The following is a 27,366-nucleotide window of genomic DNA, read 5'->3' as shown; positions in this document are numbered from 1 at the left end:
TTCCATATCTAGCCAATCAAAAATTAGCCCATCTATGCCAGTCTCTTATTATAGTGTCTCTAACAGCGAAGATGGTCGAGGCGACCATGACGTCAGGATGCCCGGACTGTAAGGGGCACAATAAAAAATCCGCACAATAAAAGGAACAGGGAACAGAGAACAGAGAATAAGAATTTCAACCTATCAGAAACTGTGTATTCCACAATACATAATTTCTAATAGTGAAATTCTTATTCTCTGTTCTCTGTTCCCTGTTCCTTTTATTGTGCGGAGCCCCTAAGAGGCGCCTTTGAGTCGAGCGATCGTTCTAAGATGGCGTTTCGTAATCGTTTTTCGTTGTCGAGCAGACTTAAGGTAGAGGGTCGCTCGGCACACCGCGTCATGATTACGTCAGACTTATGTGCGACTGCGAGCGATTCACATCTAAAATATAACTGTTTCTTCTAAAGAATTCTTTTGGTTTTACTTCCTTTAATCGATTCCATCTCCTGTCCTTCATGCATCTCACACTATTGATAATCATAATAAAACTATTGATAATAATAATAGCGGTTTTTATTTAAATATGAGGTAAATATTGATAGATAGTCGGGCGCCGGGGAAGGGGGGGGTAAACGGAAGAACTATGGTCCGATATAACATTTCCATGCCGTGTTTCTGCTGTACTTTTGCTATTATTTTTTAAGACAGCAGCACTTATTTGATTTTTGCCATGCTTTTACATGCCGTGCAAGCAGATAAATTTGATTTCTGGCAACATTTGCCAGTATAATATGATGATATCACGTTATGCTCAAGTTTGGTTTAGTTTCTGATGATTATCGTCAGTATGCAATGTTCAAAATGCACTGTTTTTATACCAAGAATTTCTGCATAATTTTTATAGGATTTTTAATAATATATGTTGATACGGGAACTGCTCGTTTTCTGCTACATTTTTACTAACACTAACTGTGACGGCAGATCATGCTCAGGTACTGCCCGAGTTCTGCCAACATAATATTATGTAACGCACAAATAGTAATACTTGATCTTGACAGACTTGGCTATCTGGATATGTTCTGTCATTTATTATAAGATGTTGCTTAATGATATTGCTGGAAGTAATTAAATGATCCTCTTTTTATCTCCATTGTAGATTGTTAAAACTTTGGCTTAGAGATGATTTACTGATCACAACAGGCAACAAACATAGAAAAGTGATTACGCCTACATTTCATAATTTTTAATCTTTTATTAATTTTAAGAGTTAATAATTTAGAATACCAATACTTATAAAATTAATATTAATCTACTTTATATAATTTTGAGCAAATAAAGTGCTGTAACAAAAATCATGTTCCATCTTACAATTTCAATAATATACATCTCTCGCGTTTCTTTCTAAAAATATTATAAGCTATCTTTGTAATTTTCCGTATAATTTTCATTAAATAAAAATTTAAATCTAATTTTTCTAAAAATATTTATTATAAAAAAATAATACTATATAAAAATATTGATATGCACCATGTACATCAAGAATAATTAAAAATACTAAACGTTTTAATGAAGAAAAAGCAAAAATACACTTGAGAAAAATAGATCAATACAGGTCATTAATTCTTGAGATGTCCACATTTCTTCATTCCCACTGATGGCTCATGGTGTTAGCCTTCTGCGTGCATTGCTTCCGCCATTTTCTGAAGTCTACGAAAATGAATTGCAATATCCAAGGTAAAATAAATACACTATTCGTTACTAGTAGAGAAATTTGATACATTTTGTAGCTACCAGTCCAATCCTTAATAATTCCTGCAATAAAACATACGTACAACGTTATGTTACAGATTAGAAATTGTATAACAGTCTTTTTCAACTTACCTACGATGGCACCAAAAATTGTCGTAATTAAACTGCTGATAACAGAATTGATCCCGTAAGCCGAGGCAAATTTTTCTATGTTGAGATCTTCTATGATAACTAAAGGTTGCGAAACTAGCAGCCACGATCGTACGACGCCGATTAATGCTATCGTAATTAACGCGCCTTCAAGTGTATGCTCATACAGCAAAAAACCTATACAATGTGAGTTTTATATACCATTTTAGAAACTAAAAATTAACGATAATTTATTTACTCAATTATAGGATTAAATATACTTACCTATTCTTGCGAATCCCATCAAGATTGTGGCGACAAAGAATATATACTTCGATTTTATGTTTATCATCAGTGTAAAAACTGACAATAAAATTTTTGACGCCAGCTCACCTATTCCACTAATTGTGACACTCAATGCGGCATAGGCTTTTCGGCGTAGTCTTTTGAGTGTCCTGCATCGGTTATTATAATTGGAAGAAGATAAATAAAACCAATGTCGGAAGAGCACACGAAATTGACGCCAAAGCATAAATTTATGAAATAGACGTTCTTCACCAAGGACATATCCACAAGTTCTCTCAAAATGGTTTTATACCTTTCATGTCAAGATAAATCAAAGTGTAAATTATAAAGGTGGAATTATATATTGGCTACGTTTACACCGTGCATTTAGGCCGCGGCCTATACAATAGGTGTCTTTGTTTATCCTGTATATTAAACAAAGACACCTATCGTATAGGTCGCGGACTAAGCGCACGGTGTAAACGTAGCCATTATGATATATCATGAAAAATAAATTGCAATTATTGAATTGTAGAGATATACAAGGTGTTTCAAAATTCGCGCCCGCGAAGTACAAAACGTGATACTTTATGCTAAAACGAACAACTTTTTCCTGTAACAAAATTTCGTCCAATAAATAATTTTTGCGCTTATTTATTAACTTCAATCTGCTCTCTTGCAAAACTACTCGTCGGACGCAATTTTGCAAAAAGAAAAAGTTATTCTTTTCGCATAAAGTATCACGTCTTGTAAGTGAGCACGAATTTTGAAACGCCCTATGTAAAAGGATAAAATACCAATTAATAACAGGACTGCCTAAAATCTTGAGACGTATAAATTATATATTCAATTATGCAAATAGCTGTTAATAGTTGTATGTTTACTTTAACATTTTTTGTTCAGTATCTTGCTTCTCTTCTTTCTCTTGGATTTCTTTATCTTGTTTCTCCTCCTCTTCCTGAACTTCATTTTGTTTTTCTTTTTTTTCGTTGATTTCTCTATTTTGTTTCTCTTCTTTCCCCTGATTTTCTTTATCTGTCTGTCTTTCACTGGTCTTCTTTTCCAGATGAAGTTGTCGTATATCGCTCAATATACAAGTCGTGCGAGTCGCCAAATTAACTAAGCTAGAAGCTGAGATAGTCGATGTACGCCTCGATGAACTTTCCCATATAGATCCTGATTTTGCTCTTTCGCGACTCTCAATTGCTGAGACTGATGCAACTCTTTGCGCAGAAGCCTTGTAAACAAAATTATATAGCTTTCTTTGGTCATTTATGTTGAACATTTTTCGGTTCATTTTCACTTATCACTATCTTAATATTGTTCAAATGTAATAATATAGAAAAATTAAAATTTGACTGACAAGGTAAAATGGGGATTTTAAGGTTTACTGAATTTTGTCACCTTAACAGTTTCAATTAGCAATGGCATTTCTGAGCCTCTTTCTTCCGTGAGATTACAAAGACTGTTCCATTTAGTCTTAAAAGATAAGTGGACCACGTCAATAGTTGAACGACGATTCGACAGTGCCAATTCCTGAGAAATGTTTTGTTCCTTTTCGCGCGCTTTTTCCGCACGAACATCTTCCAGCTTCTTGGCATGCCATTCCACGGGATGCATCATTATCATTCCAACGACGCCATTAAGGCTTAGAGCGCCTATTATTGCCGCAGTACCTAACACAAGTACCAAACAAAAATGAATAATAACAAATCTCGAAAACTTTATCTTTGTGACACTTACCGCGAAAACCGTAGATTGATAGCATCTTTTCACTTAATGTAGGATAAATAATTCCGCCCAACGCAATAATGACTTGCGACGCGTACATTACCTAAAGGCAAGAGAAAATTTTTTAATAAGTTGAAAGAATTCAACGTTTTTAAACACATTTAATTATTAGACATTAATTGATTTACTTTTGCTCTTTTCTTTACAAAGTACGAGTTGAAAACTGTGTTGGTAACTGTAAAAATTAGGCCCAATCCAAAACCTTCAATAAAACAGATAAAAGCCATCTCGTATATGTTTCTGACGAAGGCTATGACGATATTAGGTAACGCAAAGAAGAGTACACCTACAATTCCGACCGATCTTGTAGAATATCTCTTCAACAATGTATTGGTGAGCAAGCCTGCAAATTAAATATTTGAATAATTTTTATAACAAGATTTATTATTTATTATTTATATCATATTTTACTAACTATTAATTATACATTATGTTTAAGTTGCAAACATCTGCATTTTGTAGAATATATTATTTTATATATTATCAAGAACTTCTTCTTCTCTCTGTGTGTGTGCTTCTTACGTTAGGTCTCTGGCCTGTGTTTACCTCTTTCATATGCTTGTGCACGCTGATTATTCAATTGCCATATGGGACCTACAGTTTTTATACTGTTCCGAACAGCGAATTTTTCGAGAGATGTTTCTGTGGGCAAGGATGTATATACTGTCGGGAGGTTGCCGGCCTTTTCCGACACGAGAGTAAATATTTTCGCGTTCTTTATTATAAAAATATTTTACACTAATGATGTAAATAAATTTACTTATATAATAATAAAAATTAGATGTAAAATTCTATTTAATTTCTTATTCAAGGACTTTATTTAACTTATAATAAAATTTAGTATCTTGGAGCTTTCAATGTTAAGACCTCCATTGACAGTAAAAGTATATTTCTTCACTAGAAATAATGCTCTAAGTATATTTCTTCACTAGAAATAATGTTCTAAGTTGATAATTACAATATATATATCAAGAATATACATAATAACGGAAAAGAGTGTTTTTTCATAAGCAAAAATTGGACTATATTTAGTAGATTCAAATGTTCCTTGTGATTTTCCTTGTGTGTCGGAAACATATGCATTATAATCGCGTTTATGTGCCGGTTCAAAATTTTAATCACATGTCATTCGATTTAATTCTTCGTATGAAAGTGTTAGTGGTAAAACTTGCAACAAGAAGCTGATGACTTAATTGACTTAACTGATACCGAAAGAGCAGAAAACTGAGATAGAAAGCTAAGAGCAGAAAAATGAGATTTATATTGAAAGCTTAATTTTCTTATCATAGAATGTATTTTCTTCTTTCGAAAAAAGTTTTATATCAAAGAAATGAATAATGCAGAAAGTATACAATTTTGCAAATTCACTATTTACAAATCGTTCCTATTAAATTTATATAGAAATTAATATTAATAACTGTGCAAATGTAATTTACATTAATCGTTTCTTTAATTTTAATTATTGAATATGTTACATGCACTTACTGGCAATAGAATAAGTGACCATAAAGACGGAATTAAAGAGGCTCGATGCCATGCCCGCCTGTCCGGAATCTTCAAGGAAATCACCAAAGATTATAGCAAATGATGACATTGGGCCTGTTGTAGTGAACTGGAACAGCGAGAAAAAGAATGTTATTAATTTTTTATTACATATCTACATGCAAAATTCTTCAAATTCGTGTTGAGAAAAGTTCTGAAATGATTTTTAAGCAAATATTATTTGAAGAGTAATGTATCTATTTCAATAGCTCAATGTGTGTTGAGAGAGAGAGAGAGAGAGAGAGAGAGAGAAAGAGAGAACAATACTACATATCTACCATGCATTATTATTAAACTGACCATAATTAATATCATGGCTAGTGCAATCATCCATCCCCAGCCACCGTCTGGCGCCAAATCTTCTAGAGTAATTTCATCCTCTTCATTTATCAGTTCTTCTACCTTTCCAGTTATGCTATTTTTTTTTTCGATAGCGTTGTTGGTAGTGGATGTATCTATCGTGCTGTTGACTTCTGTCATGTTGCAATAATCGCTTCCCTGATTCATTTGAGCACATTTAGTTCTTTTTTATTGTGTATTACAGTTGTAAATATACTTGTCTAATATTGTTAAAGATATTAATTTATTTTATTGAATTCGGTATATCTTCTTTTAGTCATACAAAAAAAATAAAAGTTTTCCAAACAAAATAAAGATTTCATGTTAATATATTGATATGAAATATATTTGAGCAATAATTTTTTTAACAGAAATATTGTAACATGAGATTAATTATAATAATTATATCTTTATTAGCATTATTTGGATGTAATTTGTTTATGACAATAGATCCTTCATTCAACATTTATATATTAGATTATATAATAGATTAATCAGATCAAACTATATTTTTACTATTTTTATTGTACCGGATTTGAAGATAAGATTTAAGTATTTACCTAGCGGACTAGCAGAGAGAATAGATAGATAAATTTAAAACACGTCAACAATTTCGAACACGATAATCAAAGGTAGACAGTTTCCGACTAAGCGAGGCATGCCAGAAACGATTTCGAAGTCTTCTTATCTACGTAGTAGAAGTGTCATCGTATTAAACATCCATTCTTAAGCCAGAGTGAAATATTAGCACTGTAGCATCTGTAAATACGTAATCTCATGAAAAAAGAAAAAGTAGAGGTAAACATAATGTCTTATATATTTGCTGATCTTCGTAAATGCTTCAATTAATTCAACTGTCATTGAATTCTCAATAATAAGAGACGTCATTCTTTATAGCTAATTATTAATCAACAATAAATATGAGTAACTTAAAGAATTTACTTTAAATGTAACAATAAAACAAATTTAAACGGAACAAATTATCAAAGATTTAGAAAATAAACAATTTTTTTAATTATAAATACTCTTTGATTTTGTTCATTTCTTAAAAAATATAACAGTATGTATACAGGTAAAAGAAGCTTTTATTATACTAATTTTGTAGAAAAGTTTGTAAAAGTTATGTACAAAAGTATTGACAAAATAAAAGATTAAAATAGAAAATTTTAAATAATTATTAAGTAATAATATTTTTTAAGAAGTATAACTCTTGAGAAAAATGTAGTCAAAACTGATAAAAAAACTAATCATTAATGAAAATTATAGTGTATATGAAAATAAGTTACTGATAAATAACTGATGACTAACTGTTCATTGTAACTAATGACAGTACAATTGGTATATTAAAATAGACTTACTAGTTACTAATAAAAAAACTCGTCAATATTTGTCAAGTTTTATGTTGATCCATAACTAATAAAATGCGCTGTCCAGTTTAATCATCAGTTAGATGATCAATTATCCTCGCTCAGTTATTGTCCAGTTGTTACCAGTTCACCATTTCTGTAAACTTGCATATGACAGATAAGAAATCTGCGGCTACTACTGTGTGATTTACAATGTACATAACATTCAAAGATGTACGTCAGATAAGCGCGGTTTTATGGTGAAAGATCTTATAATATTACGTTTTTCATTCTATCCTGTATAATTCTTACTCACGAAAAATTAAACTCCGCTGCATCCACCTGTCGGCGCCTCTTGTACAATAACATATGATGTTCTGTAATGACTGATTACAAGAAGTCGGTTACTGATAATGATCATCAGTTGACAGCTAGTTTTAATAATCAGTTTCTATAGCATTCTAAAAAACTGTTAGACACTGAGTGCTTTCATTAGTATTGATTAATTTTCAGTTTTTCGCCAGTTTGTCAGTTTATAATTGAACAAAATATTGTGAAAGAAAGCGTATATAAATTTATGATAGTAAATTAATACCTAGATAGCATCTAAATGAATGGAAGTTACTGAAGAATTTTTATTTTAAAAAATTTGGTTAAAAAATTTAAAAAATGAATATTTGAAAAGTTATCAGCGAATTCCAGAACTGAAAACTTATCAATGACTGATAATAATAATAGCGTTTTGTCACATGCTCTAATATTAGTTGACGTTACAATTAAATATTCTGGTCACTTGTGACTTTATTTCAAACTAAACATTAAATATGCTGTCTATTTACTCTTCTTCACTTATTTCTATTTCCACTCTTGTGAAAAAAAATACATAATTGTGAATATATACCAAGTAAAGCATGCAATGCATCATTAACCCAAATCGGTTCAAATCTGCAAAAACGAATTTCCTTTGTCTATTAAGAAACTGATATTTAAGAATTGAATTTCAATTGAAGAACAAAAAAACCTGACAAACTTTTGTAAAATTAGTCATCAGTTACCTACTAATAGCGAAAGGACTCCGTTTGCGTCAAGATTTGCCTACAAAATAGTTGCCTACAACTTTGTTTACACACACGTCTATAATATACAGCTCATTGCTTATATGGCCATATTGCACACAGCACATTAGACATAAGAATGTATTGCACACGCGTATCAAATGCACTGTATGCAATGTATATGAATATATGTATATATACAATATATATGTATATATAAAATAATATTTAATTTGATGATATATACAACAACTATTTTATTTTAAAATCAGGTTGGATAGTACTAAATTAAAAAGATAAAAGTTAAGTTAAAAAGTTAAAAAGTTAATTAATTTTAACTTAACTTAGTTACATTTTAGACTCTTAACTTTATAACTTAATTTAGTTACATTTTATCGGTAATTATTAACTTTTAATTTGATTTTTTTTAAGTTAATCTTCAGACACAATGCGAGAGAATAATGAGCACATAGTTTAGTAATTTTATATTGTATAATCGTTACTTGTGAACAAAAATAACCAGATTCTTTAATAAATATGCTGTGAGAAAGAAAAAATATAAAAAATTATGTCAAATGGTCAAACTTTTTCTTTTTCTTTTTTTTAGTTGTCCGTTCGGACTAAATTTAATTTTTAACTTTTCAATTACTTTTTTTATTAACTTAACTTTTAATTCAATTAATTTCATTATGGATTAACTTGTATTTTAATAAAGTTAAATTTTCAAGGCTATTAACTTTAACTTAATTTAGTTAAAAAAAAAAGCTAACTTATCCAATCCTGTTTAAAGTAAGAAATGGTACTATCAATATATAATATTACAGAAAAACTAAAGTAAACTGCACCTGTGCAACGTTTACTCATCTTACATCACATACCTCGTAATTGCATAACTTAAGGCGTAATTTGCTTTGTATCAGCGAATGTCACAATATAATTGTAAGCGTACTTACTATCGTATTTTTATAGTATTAATTAATGCATATTAGCACAGAGATTTCATAATATTAATAATTAAGATTCATATTTATACTTTTTCTTTTATTGATAAAAATGTACGCATTTTTTCTGAAACTCATGTGTAACATAAACTATATATATGAGCGCATTTATCAAGAAAAGTGAGGCATAAATATAGAACTTAATTTATTGTTATCTTTCAAAGAAATATCTTCCAATTTTATAATAATTAGTTCTATTGTTGAACAAGTTTACAATGTAAAAACACATTTATTGCATTGTATATTTCATCATGTGATATTATAAAAATTATTTGTTATAATTATTGGAATAATTTTATTGATGAAAGCAGGTAACGTTTTATATATAAGCCCAACGTATACCTATCGTCTCTTGAGTGCTATCTACATGTATATGCAATGTGGATACAGATAAAACGTCCAACCAACGAAGGTCGACTAGTACTGCAAATGATTCGCTTGTGACCACAGTGGACACTGACGTTAACAATTATTTGCCAATTATATCAGCTGTCTCAGATTACTTGGTCTGACAAGTCGCAAAACCATTTGTGCTGCTGAGTAAGAAATAAGTAATGCGTGAGTAATGTATGAAACGGTACAAGAAGTAGTCGAAGAAACTTATAAAACAATCAATTTTTTATGATTAACGGTAAGTTTTATTGCATTTATTATTTATATACCTCGCATCAAGTATCTAATGTTTTAATATAGTTTTTGTAGAGACATTGAAAATTACGACATTATAGCACATACTTAAGTAATAATATAAAATATAATGTTAATTTATGTATATTCAAATAGCAAAATGACGTTTAGTGACGTCTTATTGATATAAAAGACATCATCTTGCTACTTAAGTAGTTGTTATATTATTATTTATTTGATAAAACTTATTTATTGCACAATTTATAATCTTACACATATGTTATCTTTCACTCTAGATAACATAGAATATAAGATCACATATGATAATGCATATAATATAACTTCTAATTAAAGATATCGATATTAAATGTGTACTTTTTTAAACATGTGATACAATACGATAGATATTTTTTTTGTTCGGCATATTCGCCAAATTTTGATTGATTACTCCTTGCGTGTCATATAACTATATCAATTTGCTGAATACCAAAATAATTTGTCTCTGATGTTACGTAACATGCTTGTTTTTTATATATATATATATATATATATATATTATTCATCGCTTTGTAGTTTCAAATATACGATTTGATTGACTACACACACAACGATTATTCGTTCTAAATCCCCCGCTTGACCAGTGTATTCTTCCACAAGAGTGGGAGACAAGTGAAGAGAAGTAAATAGACAGCGTATTTGATGTTTAGTTTGAAACAGAAAGTCACGCAGTGACAAGTGTATTCGATTGGCGGTTAGTGAGCAGTATCAGTATCGATTAGAAAGTGTTCGTGTGACAATGTGATTTAAAGATCATTATTGACAATTTAGCTTTCGATAGTACTTTTTAACGTTAATAATTTATAGTAAACCGTGTGAGAAATCGTTCCCCTGGATTATGACAGAAAATAAAAAAAATGACATTAAAGGACAAGCTCCAGATGGTGGCTGGGGTTGGTTCGTTTGTCTTGGAAGCAGTCTAATTACGGTAAATTAACAGAGTTATTATTATATTAAACTGTTATGTAATATAAGTTTGAATTATTAACGTTCAACATGAATAAAAATACTTACGTTACAAAGAAAATGACGCAACAAAATTTATTATTTAAAAAAGACAGTATTATGTACAAATATTATGGAAAAACGGTAGAAAGAATTACAATTTTTTCCAACAATTTTCAATTTTTCCTAGATTTCTCAATTTCATAAATACAGTTATGTCATTTGTCATCTTTATTTTCGTTACATTATATTATAAACTATTAAATGTCCTTTAGTTCTATGTATATTTATTAATAAATGAATTGAGAAATATAAGACACACAGTAAAAATAAAATAGAGTTAAATTAAATTTATAAAAGGTCACTTTTACTCATTTGCAATAATAATAATTATATATGTATATATATGTACATATATGTATATATATGTATATATATGTATATATATGCATATACATAGAAAAATCTTATTTGTTATATTCTATTAATAACAACGTAAATTATAGCTCTCTTTGCGATCCTTGGATCCATCATTCGGATTACTATTTAAAGATCTGTTGGAGGATCTTAATGTCGACTCCACATGGACATCAATTATAATGGGCGTTTTAGATGCCATTGTCAATTTTTCAGGTAAAACGTGATTTCTGTAACATTCAGTTTACAACAGAAATTGTAATTATTGTGTCATTTTTAAAAAGGAGATTATTTATTCTTATTAAAATAATTATAAATTTACAGGTTTTTTAATTGGTCCATTATTAAAAAAATATTCTTACCGACAAGTCGCATTTTTTGGATCTTTGTTAAGCTGCTGTGGTTTAATAATTACATCGCAAGCTAATAGTATACCATATATTATTTGCTCTTATAGTGTATTAGGAGGTATCTAAATATATATATATATACATATATATACTTATAGAATCTACCAATTATATAATTTTGTCATTTAAAACATTCAAATTTTTATAAATAAAATTCATTTTATAACTATAATATATCTTACGGTAGGTCTAGGTACTGGCCTTGCCACGGCTTCTTCCTTCGTCGCATTAAATACGTTTTTTGACAAAAAACGTGGACAAGCAGTAGGCTTTTCCATGGCAGGGAACGCGTTGGCAATGATGTTCGTACCGTTGGTAAGTGTACATAGATACTTGCGAAAAGAAAAAAATTTTAGAATTAGATATTTATTTGTACAGTTAATACATATGCTGCTGAACATATATGGATTTCGTGGCACAATTCTTATCGCTGGGGGATGGGCATTACATTCTTTAGTGGGATCATGTTTGTTACGTCCACTTAAAAAACGATCGCAGGCACCACCAGTCGAGGTAATTATTTTAATCCATAAAATATTAAATTATTAAGTAATTCTCAGAATTGTTGATATCCCGAATTTTTATATTAAATCACTAAGAAAAAAATATGTATATTCACTCATTTATAATAATGTTATTAAAACATCTCTCTCTCTCTCTCTCTCTCTCTCTCTCTCTAATAAGACATATATATTTCTTCTTAGAAAAAGTCTGATGAAAAACGAGAGAATGAAGCCTTATTAATGAAATCGGTTCATACTGAAGCACGAAGGATGTCAAATGGGTCAATGTGGACCAAAGATCAAATCGCAGACATTGAAACAATCTCACCCCAAAAGAAGTCGTTTATGAACAAGTTAAAAACATGTTTTGACTTGGATCTTCTCAAAAATTCCATTTACTTAAATGTCGCTTTAGGTTGCAGCTTTTTTTACGTGGCTGAGTCAAACTATAAATTAATGACTCCTTTCTTTCTCTCGGATCTTGGTGAGAGTTGTAAATGTATAACTTAAATATAATCAGTACCGTAGCAAAGGATGTGTATTACCTTGTTGAAAGAGCTCCCTTGTGTTCTAAACATGGAAATATTGAAAGTTATTCGCGTTGCATATAAACAAATCTGTTTAGAGCAATATTATAGGGACCTCGAAAGACACCGATCTCAGAAAGCATCCTCGCTACGGCACTGCTCGTGAGTTACATAAACTACTCGTAGGAACTTGACGAATGACAGGAATGAAACAAGCGGAGGTAGCCTTTTGTCTGTCCCTGACTGCATTCGCCGATATCCTCGCTAGGCTGCTGTTGCCAACATTATTCGACAAATTCGGTTGGAAAAAACGCATAATTTTTTGGATTTCCAGCTTCCTCGTTGGAATCACACGCTCCAGTAATTCTCTCATTAAGTTTAAAAGAGCTATTATTATTAAATTTTATTACTGCAATAAGCATTTATTTATATGTTTTATTTAATTATATTCATTTAAAATTATATTTGATTATCAAAGTAATTTTTTTATTAAAAGAAATATGATATTTATCTATAATCAAAACAGAGTCGGTTAATAATAAAGGCTTTAATATAGAATGCAATTTTACAGAAAGTTATGAGCAAGTAGAGAAATGTAATATTTCTTTTTTTTACACAGTATTAGCGGAACAATCAGAAAAAGCACCGTTGATTGTCACATTAGTAATAGCTGGATTTTTACGTGGCGCTACGTTGGTGAATTTAAATCTCTGCATATCCGAATGTTGTACTTTGAAGAAGCTACCAAGTGCATTTGGAATTTTTATGGTGATTAAAGGCTTATGCGTAATCACTATGAGTCCTTTAATTGGTATAACGTTTTTTTACAATAATATACGAGATAATAATGTTTCTTATGTATTAAAATAATAGCGCGTAGATTAATTCTTTATTTTTTGTTAAAAAAGGATACATCAGAGATGTCAGCGGTAGCTACAAAATCTGTCTTCACGTGATGACTGCCATGATACTTGTCACATCTGTCGTGTGGAGTATTGAATTTTTTTATCGTGTCTTTTGTAGACAACTTGCTATTGTTAAGAAATTACAACAGAATGCAGCAGAATAACATTTTCAATTTAATATAGTAGTCTCATAAAATTATCTAATGTATTTTTATTAATTATGTTAAATTCTTTTAATTTAGTATATAAACTAAAACGGCATAAAAACTAATCAAATAAATCATTCTTTTTCAAAATAACTTTTTCTTAGATTAATAATTTATTTTTACAACACAATTAGTTTTCTATTAAAAAAAATAGTCCTTGTGCATTAGAATGGATCAAAGTATGTGAAAAATGCTCAATGATTTCATAATTTGTAATCTTTCTGATGAATTATATCTTATCTATCGTAGATGCTACGCTATATGTATTTCTGTAAGTACAACAGATTCATTTTTCTTCTGTTTATCCGCAAAATTTCCTTATCAAATCAGTTATTATTCTGTACACAAATAAAAGAATCTAATCATTATATTCTTATATAAAGTCGTCCGAAAAAATTATCAATTTGGACACGTTTGATAAATATTTCATAAATAATATTTATTTTCATATCTATTTATGCTCTTTTCTGAAAAAGCTGCATTTTTATATATCAAATTACAACAAAAGTGCTTCAATGAAACTAGATAGAACTATGACTGATATGACACAAGTGTGATATAGCAAGCTTGTGTCGTTGCACTTACGAGACATAATAAGACACATTTATTAATTTGCATTCAGTTCACAAAAGCGACTATAAATAATAAGTATCCCCAACGTAGCACTGCATGCACGCGTGCGTTCAGACGAGTAAAAACATTACGAATGATCGTGCTCGGTCTCGAATACAGTAGCGGAGCCGGTTTTCATCGCGCTTCTTTCTCTTCGGCCAGTCTCGGATCGTCCACAGTTCGTGCCAGAACATATTTCCCTTGGCTTTATGCGCCGAATATCCATATCGAAGCATGTTAAAAAATCCTGTTTGATATTTATATAAATTTTTTAAATTGACCGTGAGTGTTAACGTTGTGATAGTACATTGCGGCATTGAAAAATTTTCCAGTTGTACTTAAGAAACTCCGATATAATTGTTTGCTAACACAGAGGCTTGACGACTCGATTAAACGTTTTTGCTTAATTACAAAGTAAGCAATTCGCACGAGAAGAAGGGAGAACTGATTGTGAGTCATTAAGACAGATAAAGAAGCCAAGGCACTAATAAAGAACAAACAGAATAACAAGTTAAACATATTATTTCAATGCTACTTCTGTACCGTTTAAGTAACTAGTTGATCAAGTAACCATTTGTTTTCATTTGCACTTTTTTTTAATCACTAGATTTTTAAGAAACATAAATAATTTGAAACGATGTCAATTTTGTTATCAACTTATAAGTAGAGTAAATTTGCAAAAACTGTTAAGCAAAAAAATTTTACCGATAAAGTTTTATCAAAACTAAAAAATTAATTATTATAATTTAAACAACACTTGTCAAAGTCGTTATTGTATTTTTCGTTATAGATATAATAAAGGTCGGTAGAGTCAATTGAGTTGAATTATGACGAGTAATTGTGAGCTCGTTCTTGCTATTAAATATCACTATTTTATTAATTAATTGAAGAAGTATTTGATAGATCACATGGTTACGATAAAAGGCGTAAATATGTGAATGTGTATATGTTTATATGTGAATAAAAAATGCAACTGTTTTTAATAAGAAAAGACATATAATTTAGTATACATAAATTATATGCATATACATAACAACTGAATCAAAATGAGAGGGGCTTTATCCGCAGCGCATATCTTATCACCTGTCCAATTAAATTTGTGATTGTGTGTTCGTTGTCTAGCAGTTAGGTTTGCAGTTTGTCGATGATACGAACACGGGCTGCAATTGAAAATCTCTAGGAATTTACGCTCTCATGATATATTTGCAGAATAGCAACTGATACGATTGATAGAATGGCAAGTGATATGACAGATCGGGGCTGGGCATGGATGATTGTCGTCGGCGTGACTGTTATCAATGTAAGTTTTTTTTTAATTATGAAATGTGACTATTTCCTGTTACTTTATATATATATATATATAACTTTATTCTATATTTTATTCTCCAATTTTAATTTTATTCTCAAAATTGGTTTTAATAATTTGAAGCATCTTCTAACGAATAATGAATAAACATTTATGAACGAAATCATTCAAAAATTTATATATACAGGGCGTTTCCTCTAACTTGATCATTTAAAATATCTCCGTTGTTTTTGACAATACGAGAAAATCACAAGGTATATTGTTCGATTCGAAAGGGCACATATTATAACGAGCAAAAAATTTTTTTCACAAGATCATATTTTTTTGAACGTCAAGGTCACCTCCACTTTTTTAAATGGAATTATGATTTTTTTTACACAATACGGTTCCTCTAATTATTCTGCATATAAAAGTATTAATGTAGTGATATAAAAAGACTAATAGTTTACGAGATATTTTATACTTTATTCTGGCATATACTGACATAAAATATTAAATAACTCGTAAACCATTAATTTTTTTATAATTGTACCTTGATACTTTTGTGAACAGAATAATGAGATTAATCAATTGGTGGAAAGAAAACACATAGTTGCTTTAAAAAAAATATGTGTGTGTGTGTGTGTGTGTGTGTGTGTGTAAAAAAAGGATAATTTTTTAAATAAGTAACTATGTGTTTTCTTTCCATCAATTGATTCATCTCATTATTCTACATATAAAGGTATTAAGGTACGATTATCAAAAAATTAATAGTTTACGAGTTATTCAATATTTTATGTCAATATTATATGCCGGAATGAAGTATAAAATATCTCGTAAATTATTGGTTTTTTATATCACTACCTGAATACTTTTATGTGCAGAATAATTAGGAATTGTATATTGTGTAAAAAAAATCTACAATTTTATTTAAAAAAATAGAGGTGACGTCTCAAAAAATATGAGAAAAATTTTTTACTCATCATAGTATGTGCCCCTTTGAATTGAAGATCCCCTGTAGTATTTTCTCGTAGCATCAAAAACAACGAAAACATTTTAAATAATTATGTTACAGGAAACACGCTGTATACATCCTATCGATATCTGTAATATTTTTAATGATAAATTTGATAATATTTTATTTTTTATAAGACATATATAAAAGTCCTGTGTAAATAAAAATGGATTTAGACTTGATTAGATTTTGTCATTCTTTTTTAAAATTCATATTTTTATTTTCTTAAAAGATTATAATCTTTTTACTCAAACATTTCCTAATGGATAATATTCTAGAAGATGCGAATATTACGAAATTTGAACGATATAGTTTCACGAGAATAATTGCAATTTCCTTTGTTAGCTAGCCGTACTCCCAGTCCAGCAATGTTTCGGCCTTATCTTCGCAGAACGTTTCGCAAGTCTCAGCATCACTGCGACGCAAACGAGTCTAATTCTTCATCTTAATGGAACAATAACATGCAGTCTCGGTCTTATAAGCGGTCCAATGATGAAGAGATTCGCTTTTCGCCAGGTCGCGTATTTCGGCAGTCTGACAGTCGTCATCGGAATCTGCGCCGCTGCCTTTGCCGTATCTCTCCCGACTCTTATTATCACTTACTGCGTTATCATTGGTAAATAATTCACACAATAAATATCAAGGCGTGAATGAGAACTGTAATATGACAAATCGTTTAATCATTTGTATTGAGCGCCACTGTATTCTATTGAGCAAAATGGATTCGTGCAGAGTAAAGCAATAATATACGCAAAGTGAAGGAATCTTTAAAGCATAGTTGTTGCGTATTTTTGGTTCAGTATTTAATAACTCAATATTACAGCTTTTAGTACTCCAGTAATTTCAATTATCAAAACAGATAGTAATATAATTGTGTTATCGTTGGTCTCTAAAATTGCTTTATAATTGAGAGATTTAAGTTCTTGTATATTAATTACACTATTATTGTTTTAAAAAACTGATAGTGTTAAACGTTACAAAACACATGTTTAACAGGTATCGGCCAAGGAATTCTTTTTCCAGCGACAACATTAGCTCTGAACACATATTTCCGCAAGAAACGCAATGTAGCTATGGGTTTTTCAGTTACATTAACTGGTCTGGGTCCTATCTTAATGCCCTTTTTAATAGACGTACTTCTCGAGAATTTTGCCACGACCGGCACTCTCCTGACCCTTGCTGGAATCGCCTCACATTCTCTAATTGGTGCATCGTTATTAAAACCGTTTGGAAAGCAGAAAGAGGTGAGTTAAAGGTGAGCAATGGCATAATTTTACACCTATATCTTCTTCATTTTTCATTTTATATATTTCGGTCTATTATTATATCAACAATATGCGAGATGTAAATTATATTTGAATGGCTCTCGTTCTTTTTCCATTTTTAGCAGAGTGTTCTGATAGACAAAACTACTAATATACCGAAAGAGGAAAATTCATGTATTGATGAGACAAATGTAGAAAATAACGCTGTTCAATGCCGATTATTAAATAAAAGGAATGCTGAAAAGGAAAGAGAACCGAACCATCGTCCAGACAATAGCGAAACAGAAGTGAAAAGAAATAGACAAACTTCGTTTCTTAAAAAAATTGTTACAAACATGGATCTCGATCTTCTTCGTGATAATCGTTATATAGCGATAGTATTAGGTAGAGTATGAATAATTGATTTCATTGAAGTCTTGTCGAAATAAAATTAAAATCTTGAGAGATGCATATAATACGTATCTCAAAAACAGGTATGAGCATCTCGTTGGTGGCCGAAACAAATTTCAACGCAACGATACCTTTCGTCCTAGCCGAATTGGCGAATCTCGACAGAACGTCGATAGCTACAGTAATGTCAATTCAAGCTGCCGCGGACATTACTGGGCGCCTTTGCGTACCGTTGTTGGCACAAAAAACTGGCTGGACCTGCAGGAATCTTTATGTGCTATCTCTGCTGGGATCAACCTTTGGAAGGACTAGTACGTACCGCCACGTAAAATATACGAACACGAGGAATCTCTTCACGAGGTGATCTTTGGGGTGGGTTGATTAGATGATTAATGCATGTCGTATATGACAATCGACAACATTTACAAATCATTGATCATAATAATTATCAAACCACGATTGAAATCGTAATGTTAATTATATTGTAACATATATCTGAATATACTATATTTTAGTAGATATATTATAATATATTTTTAACATTATATTTGATTATCTAATTAATATTATATTATATCTATCTGGATTCATTTATATGCACTTTTATTGATCTTTACATTTCCTATGTTTTATCGTTTTATGTAAACTTCTGTATAAAATCATTTCTCATATTAGTTTCTTGACAGTTCTATCGATATGGGGTAATACTTACGTCGTTGTAATCGGAGTAGCCCTGATCATCGGATTGGCGAAGGGAACCAAAGCTGTCTTTCAAGCTCTAATCATTCCTGATTACGTACCATTGGAGAGGTTGCCGGCTGCATCCGGTATTCAGATGGTTTGTAATGGCATCCTGTCTATCAGCATAGGACCAATTATCGGTAAAGAGAAATTCTAAATATACAATAAAAGCAGCCTGCAATTTTTTTAAATGTTAATACAATTATAATTAAAGTATTTTACAGAGCAATATTATTATTATCTTATTTCATTATTATTATTTACCTTATTTATTTTTAATTAAATATTTTTTCAGGTCTAGTGCATGATTCAACAAATAGTTATGTGGGTGCGCTTTATTTCACATCCTTTCTTAGCCTATCCTGTGTCTTCCTGTGGTTGATAGATGGACTATGGGCTTTTCGTAGAAATACGTTGAATGAGCAAAATCCCCCCGCACCAGAGGAACAATAAAATTTTCACAAAAATACGTAATTGATTAATTTAGCAACAGTTTAATATTTTCAATTTATGAATGTACATATATGAAACATTGATAAAATATAGAGAATGTTCATGTATTATAATATATGTATACATATGTTATACTGAGAATTTAATGTGATAAGAATTTAATTACTACACATTAAGTGTACTTGAAGTTACAAATTTGTGTCTATTACATATTTTTATATGTGTATTTTAGTACAATAAAAATAAGAAAAATTTTTCTAATTTTTAGTTGTAATATTTTTAGTTGTAATAATAAAAAAGATGCATATAGTAATAAAACTGAAGTAATTGATATATGATAAATTTGTAATACTCTGTGTGACACGTATTATTATTAATTAGAGTATAAAAAATTAAAATTTGATTATTGCCAGATATAAAATACGCACCTAAGACTAACATAATATAACTTTTTTGTAATATCGTTACAAAAGCTGTAAGATTTTGATAATTAATTATTGATAATTAAGAAAGCAGTTAAATGATAATAATAAATATGAATGTATATTATCTTCCTATAGATGTATATTTATTACAATATATTGTTGGCTATGTTAAATAAAATTCAATAGAATACAAAATCAGAATTATTATAGCCCAGCTGGTTGATATTTGCTGATATAATTTATTAATATGATACAATCATAGACTAAAATTTTTAATTCTTTTCTTTTCGACAGAACATTGACGACTGATGTTATATCGTGTGATTCTATTTGTTTGTATGGTAATGAGCATATAATCATGTAGGGGACAATAGATCTCCTACATGATTATATGCTCATTACTACACAAACAAATAGAACCGCACGATATAACATCAGTCGCCAATGTTCTACCGAAAAGGAACGTTACATTATTATTTTTAAGACCAACAAAATTTCTGTTAACATTGGAATCACAGGTATTCATATTATAATTAAAAATTTTAGTTTAATAAACTTTAACACTTTTACATATATAAATTGTATTATATATAGAATTGGAAAGTGTGATTTATCTGTCTATCTATGCTATAAATTGTATACATACTTGATACATCATAAGATAGGACGCCAATGAATCACAGAAAACACATTATGAAGATCACATAGACTGACAATAATGGACAGAAGATCTCTTTGCGTAAGATTATACTGTTGACATGCTAATTAGGTTATCGATTATATAATAAAAGAATTGTCAGTCTCCAAAGAATAAATCAAGATAATGATAATGCCACTCTGTCTCGTTCAAACGTAGTATATGTATAGAATAAACTGCAAAGATTGTAATGCATCATATGTGGGGCAAACAGGTAGAATCTTAAAAGCACGCATTCAAGAACACCGAAACCACATTAATTGGAATACGACACAACATTCAGTCATTATTGATCACAGACTTGACTTCTCATACGATTTCGACTGGGATACCATAGATATTTTAGATGAAGAGGAATTCTTACATAAAAAATTGATGTCTGAAATGATTTTCATTAAGAAACAAATTAACGACTTAAACATTAAAAATGATACAAAATTTCTTGACGTTATATATTCTAATTTAATTACAAGGACTTGATGCTTCCATCCTTTACCATCTTTGTCAACACATTATACATTGTTTTGCTTTTTATTACATCGGTCACATGAGAGCGAAAAATAGAACTGACACTTTCTCTAAGCGACTTGTCTTTGCGTTTATCATGTAAGTCTAATAATTTACAAATTATTTCCTATTATATACGTCTGTTTAATCCGGTTGCAATAATATGTCATAGTTAACTTGGCAATTATAATGTATAAACGCTTGGACATCGTAACTCATTCGTCTACATCACAGCCATACATCGCACAATTCGATTTTTAATTTTAAGTGAATGACCAATAATTTTAACTTTTAACTTTTAATTGTATTCTAATGATTGTTTGCGATACTGATGTGAGAACGATCCGCAATAGGATCGAAACGTCTATTTATTATTATTATTGATTAATAAACTCATTGCACACATACATATAATAATATATAGAAATCTTAAGCACAACTAGCAATACTGTTTTGATGTTCTAACCACTAGTTTAATCGTCTTGCATAATTATTTTGATAATACAACAAAATTATTTTCAGATTTGTATCTAGCTAAATTTTTAGATACTTCAACAAAACTGTGTATTGTTTTTCTTTTCCATGTATTGTTTACAATTATGTATATACAATTATGTTATAGATATAATATGTATAATATAATATTCATTTTATAGCATATTTGCAAAAATATTTTCTACTCAATTTTAATCTAACAATGTTCTCTCATATATGCTCTAATTGTATCTGTATTGAACGTCTGTATTAATCTATATTAACGTCTACAAATGAAAATAATCAGATTAGATTAACTGAAACTAATAAGCTAAGACGCTTTCTTATCTTTGATGAAAGTATTCTACGTTAGTGTAGCCTTTATCATTCCGCGAGACGCAACATGATCGAATTAGAACAATATGTTAAATTTTGTGCTCTTATCTGTGTGTGCTACAATCGATTTACTAGACCAGTTAAATTTTTAAATTAATTTTTTAAAAATGGTAAATTGTATGACAGTTTATACGTTGTGTATACGTTTATATATTGTGTAATATTTTATAATAGAGTAGAATAAGAAATACAGAGAAAAAGAAAGAGGAAAAGAAGAATAATATATTTTTCATTTATATATATTTAATTTTATATATATATGTATATAATTTAATTTATTATATACATATATCTATCAAAATTTTTTAAGAAAAATATTATATTTGTACATAGAATTTTGTAAAATTATTTACTTATCATAAATAAAATAAGATCAATTGTAATTTAAAATTACAGATAGTAAATTCCCGAATGGAATTGTTAACATATTCAAATAATCGCAGTATCGATCGATGCAGATAAGATTAATCGCATACTGAAATCATCAGAAATTGCAAGTCACGATTACATAAAATCAGTAATATTATGAAATGATTTATCTAAGAGATGCAAGTCTAACATTTTAGTGAATAAAATGTGTTATTTGCAAGCAATTGTTGAGTAAAATACAATATTCCAACAGCAGTGGACGTGAATAAGTATAAGAACAAGACTCCTTGCAAATATTTATTTGACAACGTGAATTTTTAGTGTTATACGTGACATTTATTTTCAATATTAATTAATATTGAATTTTATTTATATTAAGTATTATTTCATAACTTAATTTTATATTAACTTATAAAATGTTTACGAAAGTGCCGCCAAATGGGGGATATGGATGGATTATTGTTATAGCTGGAGCATTAAATGCCGTAAGTTATCATAAACGTTTTATCAGAAACATGATACAAAATTTATCAAAATACTAAAATTTGTGCCATGAGTAGAAAACTGAGATTAATTTAAATAAAAATTTTATAGCTATCTACCATCCCGATTGTACAAGGATTCGGATTGATATTTAAAGAATCTTTTGCAGCACTTAATCTAACTGCAACAGATACGTCAATTATAATTAATGTAAATTTGGCATTTGGTATGGTACTCGGCTTAATCAATGGGCCTCTCTTGAAGATCTACGGATATAGAAAAGTGGCGATGGTTGGAAGTATTATATATGCAGTTGGTGTAACATTGACGGCATTCGCCAACACCTTTACTCTTATTATGATTTGCTATGGAATATTAGCCTGTAAGTAAAACAGAATTATTTGTCAAATATTATAATAATGTATACTATAATAATGTTTTATAGCAATTATTGGCAGACACAATATTATATTTTTTATATAATTCTAAAGTATTATAAGATATTATTTTAGTTACTATATATATAATTATAAACAAATAGTCATTATTATGTAAATAAATTAAACAAGAAATGATCATTATTAAAATATAATTTTATCCATTTTGTGCATCACATTTTGCAAATTTCTTAAATACAAGCGTATACTTGCGTTATAAATTAATTATCAAGTTTATCTATACAGCCATTGGAATGGGTATGTCGTTGTCTGGATTCTCTTTAGCGACCAATACTTATTTTACTACGAAACGAGGACGAGCTATAGGCATGGGTATGACTATCATGGGGGTGGGTCCAATCATTATGCCTCAAATATCATCCTTTTTACTTTCATTTTATGGTGTTCAGGTATCGTAAAAATTTTGATAAAAAGATAAAGAAAATTTAGCAAATCGAAAAACTTAACTGATTGAAGAAATTTATAGATCTTTAATATTCCTGATGTGTAGAAGATGATTATATAAAATAAAAATATTGGAATATGAAGAATTAACTCTGCCGGATAGAAAATATAGTTTGTATATGTACGTATATATACATATATATACTTAAATATCTCCAGTGGCATCTCGTCCAATGCGGCTTTATTTACGACGAATGTTACTGATCGTAAAAATCAATAGTAACTGCTTATCTATGTGGGTCGGACAATGGGTGTTTGTTTATTTTATACTTACTGGTTGCGATCTATAACTTATATGATCTTCTCTCTACGCATTGCCGATCTGTAACATCAATAAGGCATTTATAGATGCCTTATAAGTCAAGGATTAAAGAAATACATTTCACTATAGCAAAACGTATAATACTTCTTTAATTCTTGAAAAGTTATCAAAAGTTATAACTGCTTATGAATTGCTAATTATAAAACAAAAATTATTATAAATTTTATTAAATAAAAAACATATATAAAAAATATGTATAACATTAAATAGGGAACCGTTTTGATACTTGGCGCTTACAGTTTTCACGCGATGATAGGCGCAATGCTGCTACAACCGGTTAAATGGCACATGATAAAAGTGCCCATCTGCTTAGAGACAGTTATCGAAAATCCCACGATTTTGACTGATAATGATGATAAAAAGATTTTGACTGATAATAATGATAAAAAAGGTATTTGTTAATTAAAAACATATGCCTGATATATTTTTTAGCGATTTTACCAACAATTCGAAATTGCAGACATTACACCGAATCATTATGAAGAAGATGAAACGAATATATACTCTCCGATATTAAACAATTATGAGAGGAAAAGAAAAACAACAATATCTAGCATCAACCATGATCTTGAAGTTGGAAGCATTTATGGATTCGATACGCCCTTACCCCGACAGATTTCTACAGACGGAACAAGTACGAGCCGACTTAATTGCCTTATTAATTAATAAGTAAACTAGTTGATAAGTAATTAGAACAAAAGCGGCGCTAAAAACACAAATTATACATTTCAGCATCTTATGGTTCAAATTACGACATCGAAATATCAGTTAACAGAACATCAAGAACGAGTATACATGATAATTGCAGGGATTCAAAATATCTATGGAATTCATGTAATTATGTCACGAAGATTATATTATGATTAATTCTTACAAATGCAACAGATATCAGAAACAAATTCAAATTTCTAATTAAATAATATGGAAATAATGTACCTATTTTTACAGCAAAAAGTATAGATAGTATTCATCTCGGTAGCAGCATGAAAATTTTTGACGAACCTATTTTATTAACGAAAAAATTGACCTTTGTTGATAATAATGTCGATAATAATGTAAGCAAAAATAATAATATAAGTCAGAATGTTCTAGAAAAGGATTCACTATTGGAAAAACAGACGAATGAATATTCAAACAAAGAAAATAATGACGAGTAAGTATGAAAGTACATATCTACGATACGTATATTTCTTTTTTTTTCATTTTGTTAATAATATTAATATTAATGTCAAATTATCTTCTGCATCACAGAAATACGTGATTACAACATGATTATAATTATGAAATGAAAATTAATAAAATATATAAGATACTATTTTTGGATATAACAAGTGAAATAACAATCACGTTACAGTAGCAAAAGCAGTTCGTCCGTTCACCGAATTCTACGACGAATAGCTGATCTTTACGACTTTGATCTTTTACGCGATCCGATTTATGTGAACATCATGTTGGGGATGTCAATCGCAATTTTCGCGGAAATAAACTTCTCTATGTTGACACCGTTTATCCTCGCCGATATGGGTTTAACAACAGCAAAAATTGCCGACATCATGAGTATCATCGCGATAGCAGATCTTATAAGCAGAGGCGCGGCACCTTACCTGGGCGAATGGTGGCGTCTGTCAGCCAGGATGATGTACATGCTCAGCCTGTTGCTTCTGATAATCGGCAGATGCTGTAATGTATACCGATTATCTTTAATTATTGACAATAATAAGATTGAAAGACCGCTAATGTTAAACATAATAATTTTTAAATTAAGAAGCGCCATAACGGTCAGAACGTTAAGATGTTGAACTATTGTAAATTCATTTAAATGAATTAATTTCAGAAATGATAATTGCGTGCCGATATGGTTGTCGGACTTTCAACGCAATCAAATCTGAAAATATTAATAATCCCCCCAAATTCCCCAACTTAAAAACTGTAATAAAACTTATTGCGAAAAATAATGCCTCGGCCGGGAGTCGAACCCGAATCTCTTGCATTCCGTGCGAGCGTCCTAAGCCTTTAGACTACCGAGACAAACTTTAATTATTGAGTTTTGACAAAATAAGAAAAGCAAGAATTTTAATATAGCGATAGATCGATTTTTGATTACTGTTTACCGCAGCATTGCTATTTGCGAATGATTCCGCTTCAATGATGGCCGTTGCGATTGGTTTGGGAGCGGCAAAAGGAATTCGATCGGTATATATGGCTTTAGTTGTACCTAGTTACGTTCCTATTCAAAAGTTACCCAATGCCTCGGGAATTCAAATGCTGACCAACGGAATGATACTCATGAGTGCTGGTCCCATACTTGGTACGTGAATAATATTATATATAAAATGGTTAAATACAGCCATTTTTTTGTTCTTCGAATATAATTTGTCAAAAGTTGAAAAACCTAAATAATAAAGAGTCTACTTGCTACAGGTGTAATACGAGATAATACTGGAAATTACACGATTTGTATTATCTTACTCAACTGCGTGACTGCTATTACACTGCTTATCTGGACAGTGGAGATACTTATTCGAAGAAAATGCGACCGAAAAAAATTGCAATCAGGAACATCTTAACACTAAACTGAATATAATTATGTTTCTGTAAATAAATCATTTCTAAAGGGACACAAGTTGGTAAAAACGATTAGTAAATAATATATGTCCTAAATATATTATACTTTGTACATGAGAAAAAGATTATATACGCGATAATTTTCGATTTCACAAATCATGAAAGGGAATTAAAAATTCTTCCGCGTTTCCTCTAAGCGGCAATGTTAGACCGTCAACATGGTCGTAATTAAGGTCGTGTCCTTGTTCGATACCATTTACCATGGAAATGGATCTAATTAAAGTGTTAGTCCTCTACAGACACGATTGGAGTCTTTAAGCAAACAACAGCGGTAGACCTTGTAGACAATGGTACATCTTTTCCCACTATCTTCCGGCGGGAATTCTCACGTTTCGCTGCGACAAGCAACGTGTGATCTTCCTGAAGAGACCTGAAAAGGAAGTTCGAAGGTCAATGAATTGTAGATATTGTTGCATCAAGCAAGTTAATTTATTCGACTCTGTTAGTTTCATTTTTTCTCTCGTATCAAGTTCTTGCTCATTAAGTATAACACCATTTTCGTGACATCGAATGTAATATACGCGCACGATATCACCTAATTTTCCTGTATAATAGCTTGAAGAGTATACGGAAGTAATTTCATTTCTTT

The 27,366-nt window shown here is 30.0% G+C and overlaps 3 protein-coding genes across 3 annotated transcripts; 2 read left to right on the top strand and 1 right to left on the bottom strand.

Moving 5' to 3' along the window:
* Positions 1-1,618: 1,618 nt before the first annotated feature.
* Positions 1,619-6,455, bottom strand: LOC108721952 (monocarboxylate transporter 9). Its single transcript, XM_018446800.1, is given in 11 exon segments — positions 1,619-1,794; positions 1,864-2,058; positions 2,146-2,305; positions 2,308-2,458; positions 3,030-3,382; positions 3,550-3,821; positions 3,889-3,979; positions 4,065-4,279; positions 5,422-5,548; positions 5,779-5,976; positions 6,378-6,455. Coding segments are annotated over 10 exon segments (1,914 nt in total). The 5' UTR covers positions 5,959-5,976; positions 6,378-6,455; the 3' UTR covers positions 1,619-1,624.
* Positions 6,456-9,662: 3,207 nt separating this feature from the next.
* LOC108721879 (uncharacterized) lies at positions 9,663-19,609 on the top strand. The gene is made up of 18 exons (XM_018446665.1): positions 9,663-9,850; positions 10,420-10,831; positions 11,355-11,481; positions 11,590-11,733; positions 11,863-11,990; positions 12,054-12,188; positions 12,380-12,662; positions 12,910-13,065; positions 13,325-13,516; positions 13,614-13,765; positions 13,985-13,995; positions 15,638-15,728; positions 17,074-17,344; positions 17,725-17,972; positions 18,116-18,377; positions 18,467-18,694; positions 19,070-19,264; positions 19,420-19,609. The coding sequence occupies exons 2-18, from the start codon at positions 10,742-10,744 to the stop codon at positions 19,575-19,577; spliced, it is 2,871 nt and encodes a 956-aa protein (XP_018302167.1). The 5' UTR covers positions 9,663-9,850; positions 10,420-10,741; the 3' UTR covers positions 19,578-19,609.
* Positions 19,610-22,852: 3,243 nt separating this feature from the next.
* LOC108721895 (uncharacterized) lies at positions 22,853-26,782 on the top strand. The gene is made up of 10 exons (XM_018446690.1): positions 22,853-22,930; positions 23,040-23,310; positions 23,612-23,775; positions 24,363-24,543; positions 24,613-24,786; positions 24,885-24,986; positions 25,101-25,305; positions 25,507-25,832; positions 26,269-26,460; positions 26,574-26,782. Exons 1-10 carry the CDS (start codon positions 22,862-22,864, stop codon positions 26,717-26,719), a joined length of 1,830 nt encoding a protein of 609 aa, XP_018302192.1. The 5' UTR covers positions 22,853-22,861; the 3' UTR covers positions 26,720-26,782.
* Positions 26,783-27,366: the final 584 nt, after the last annotated feature.

This window comes from Mycetomoellerius zeteki, unplaced genomic scaffold, assembly GCF_001594055.1.
Source record: "Mycetomoellerius zeteki isolate Tzet28-1 unplaced genomic scaffold, Tzet1.0 scaffold188, whole genome shotgun sequence".
Classification (NCBI taxonomy): Eukaryota; Metazoa; Arthropoda; class Insecta; order Hymenoptera; family Formicidae; genus Mycetomoellerius; species Mycetomoellerius zeteki.
This window is presented reverse-complemented; position numbering and strand designations above follow the sequence as displayed.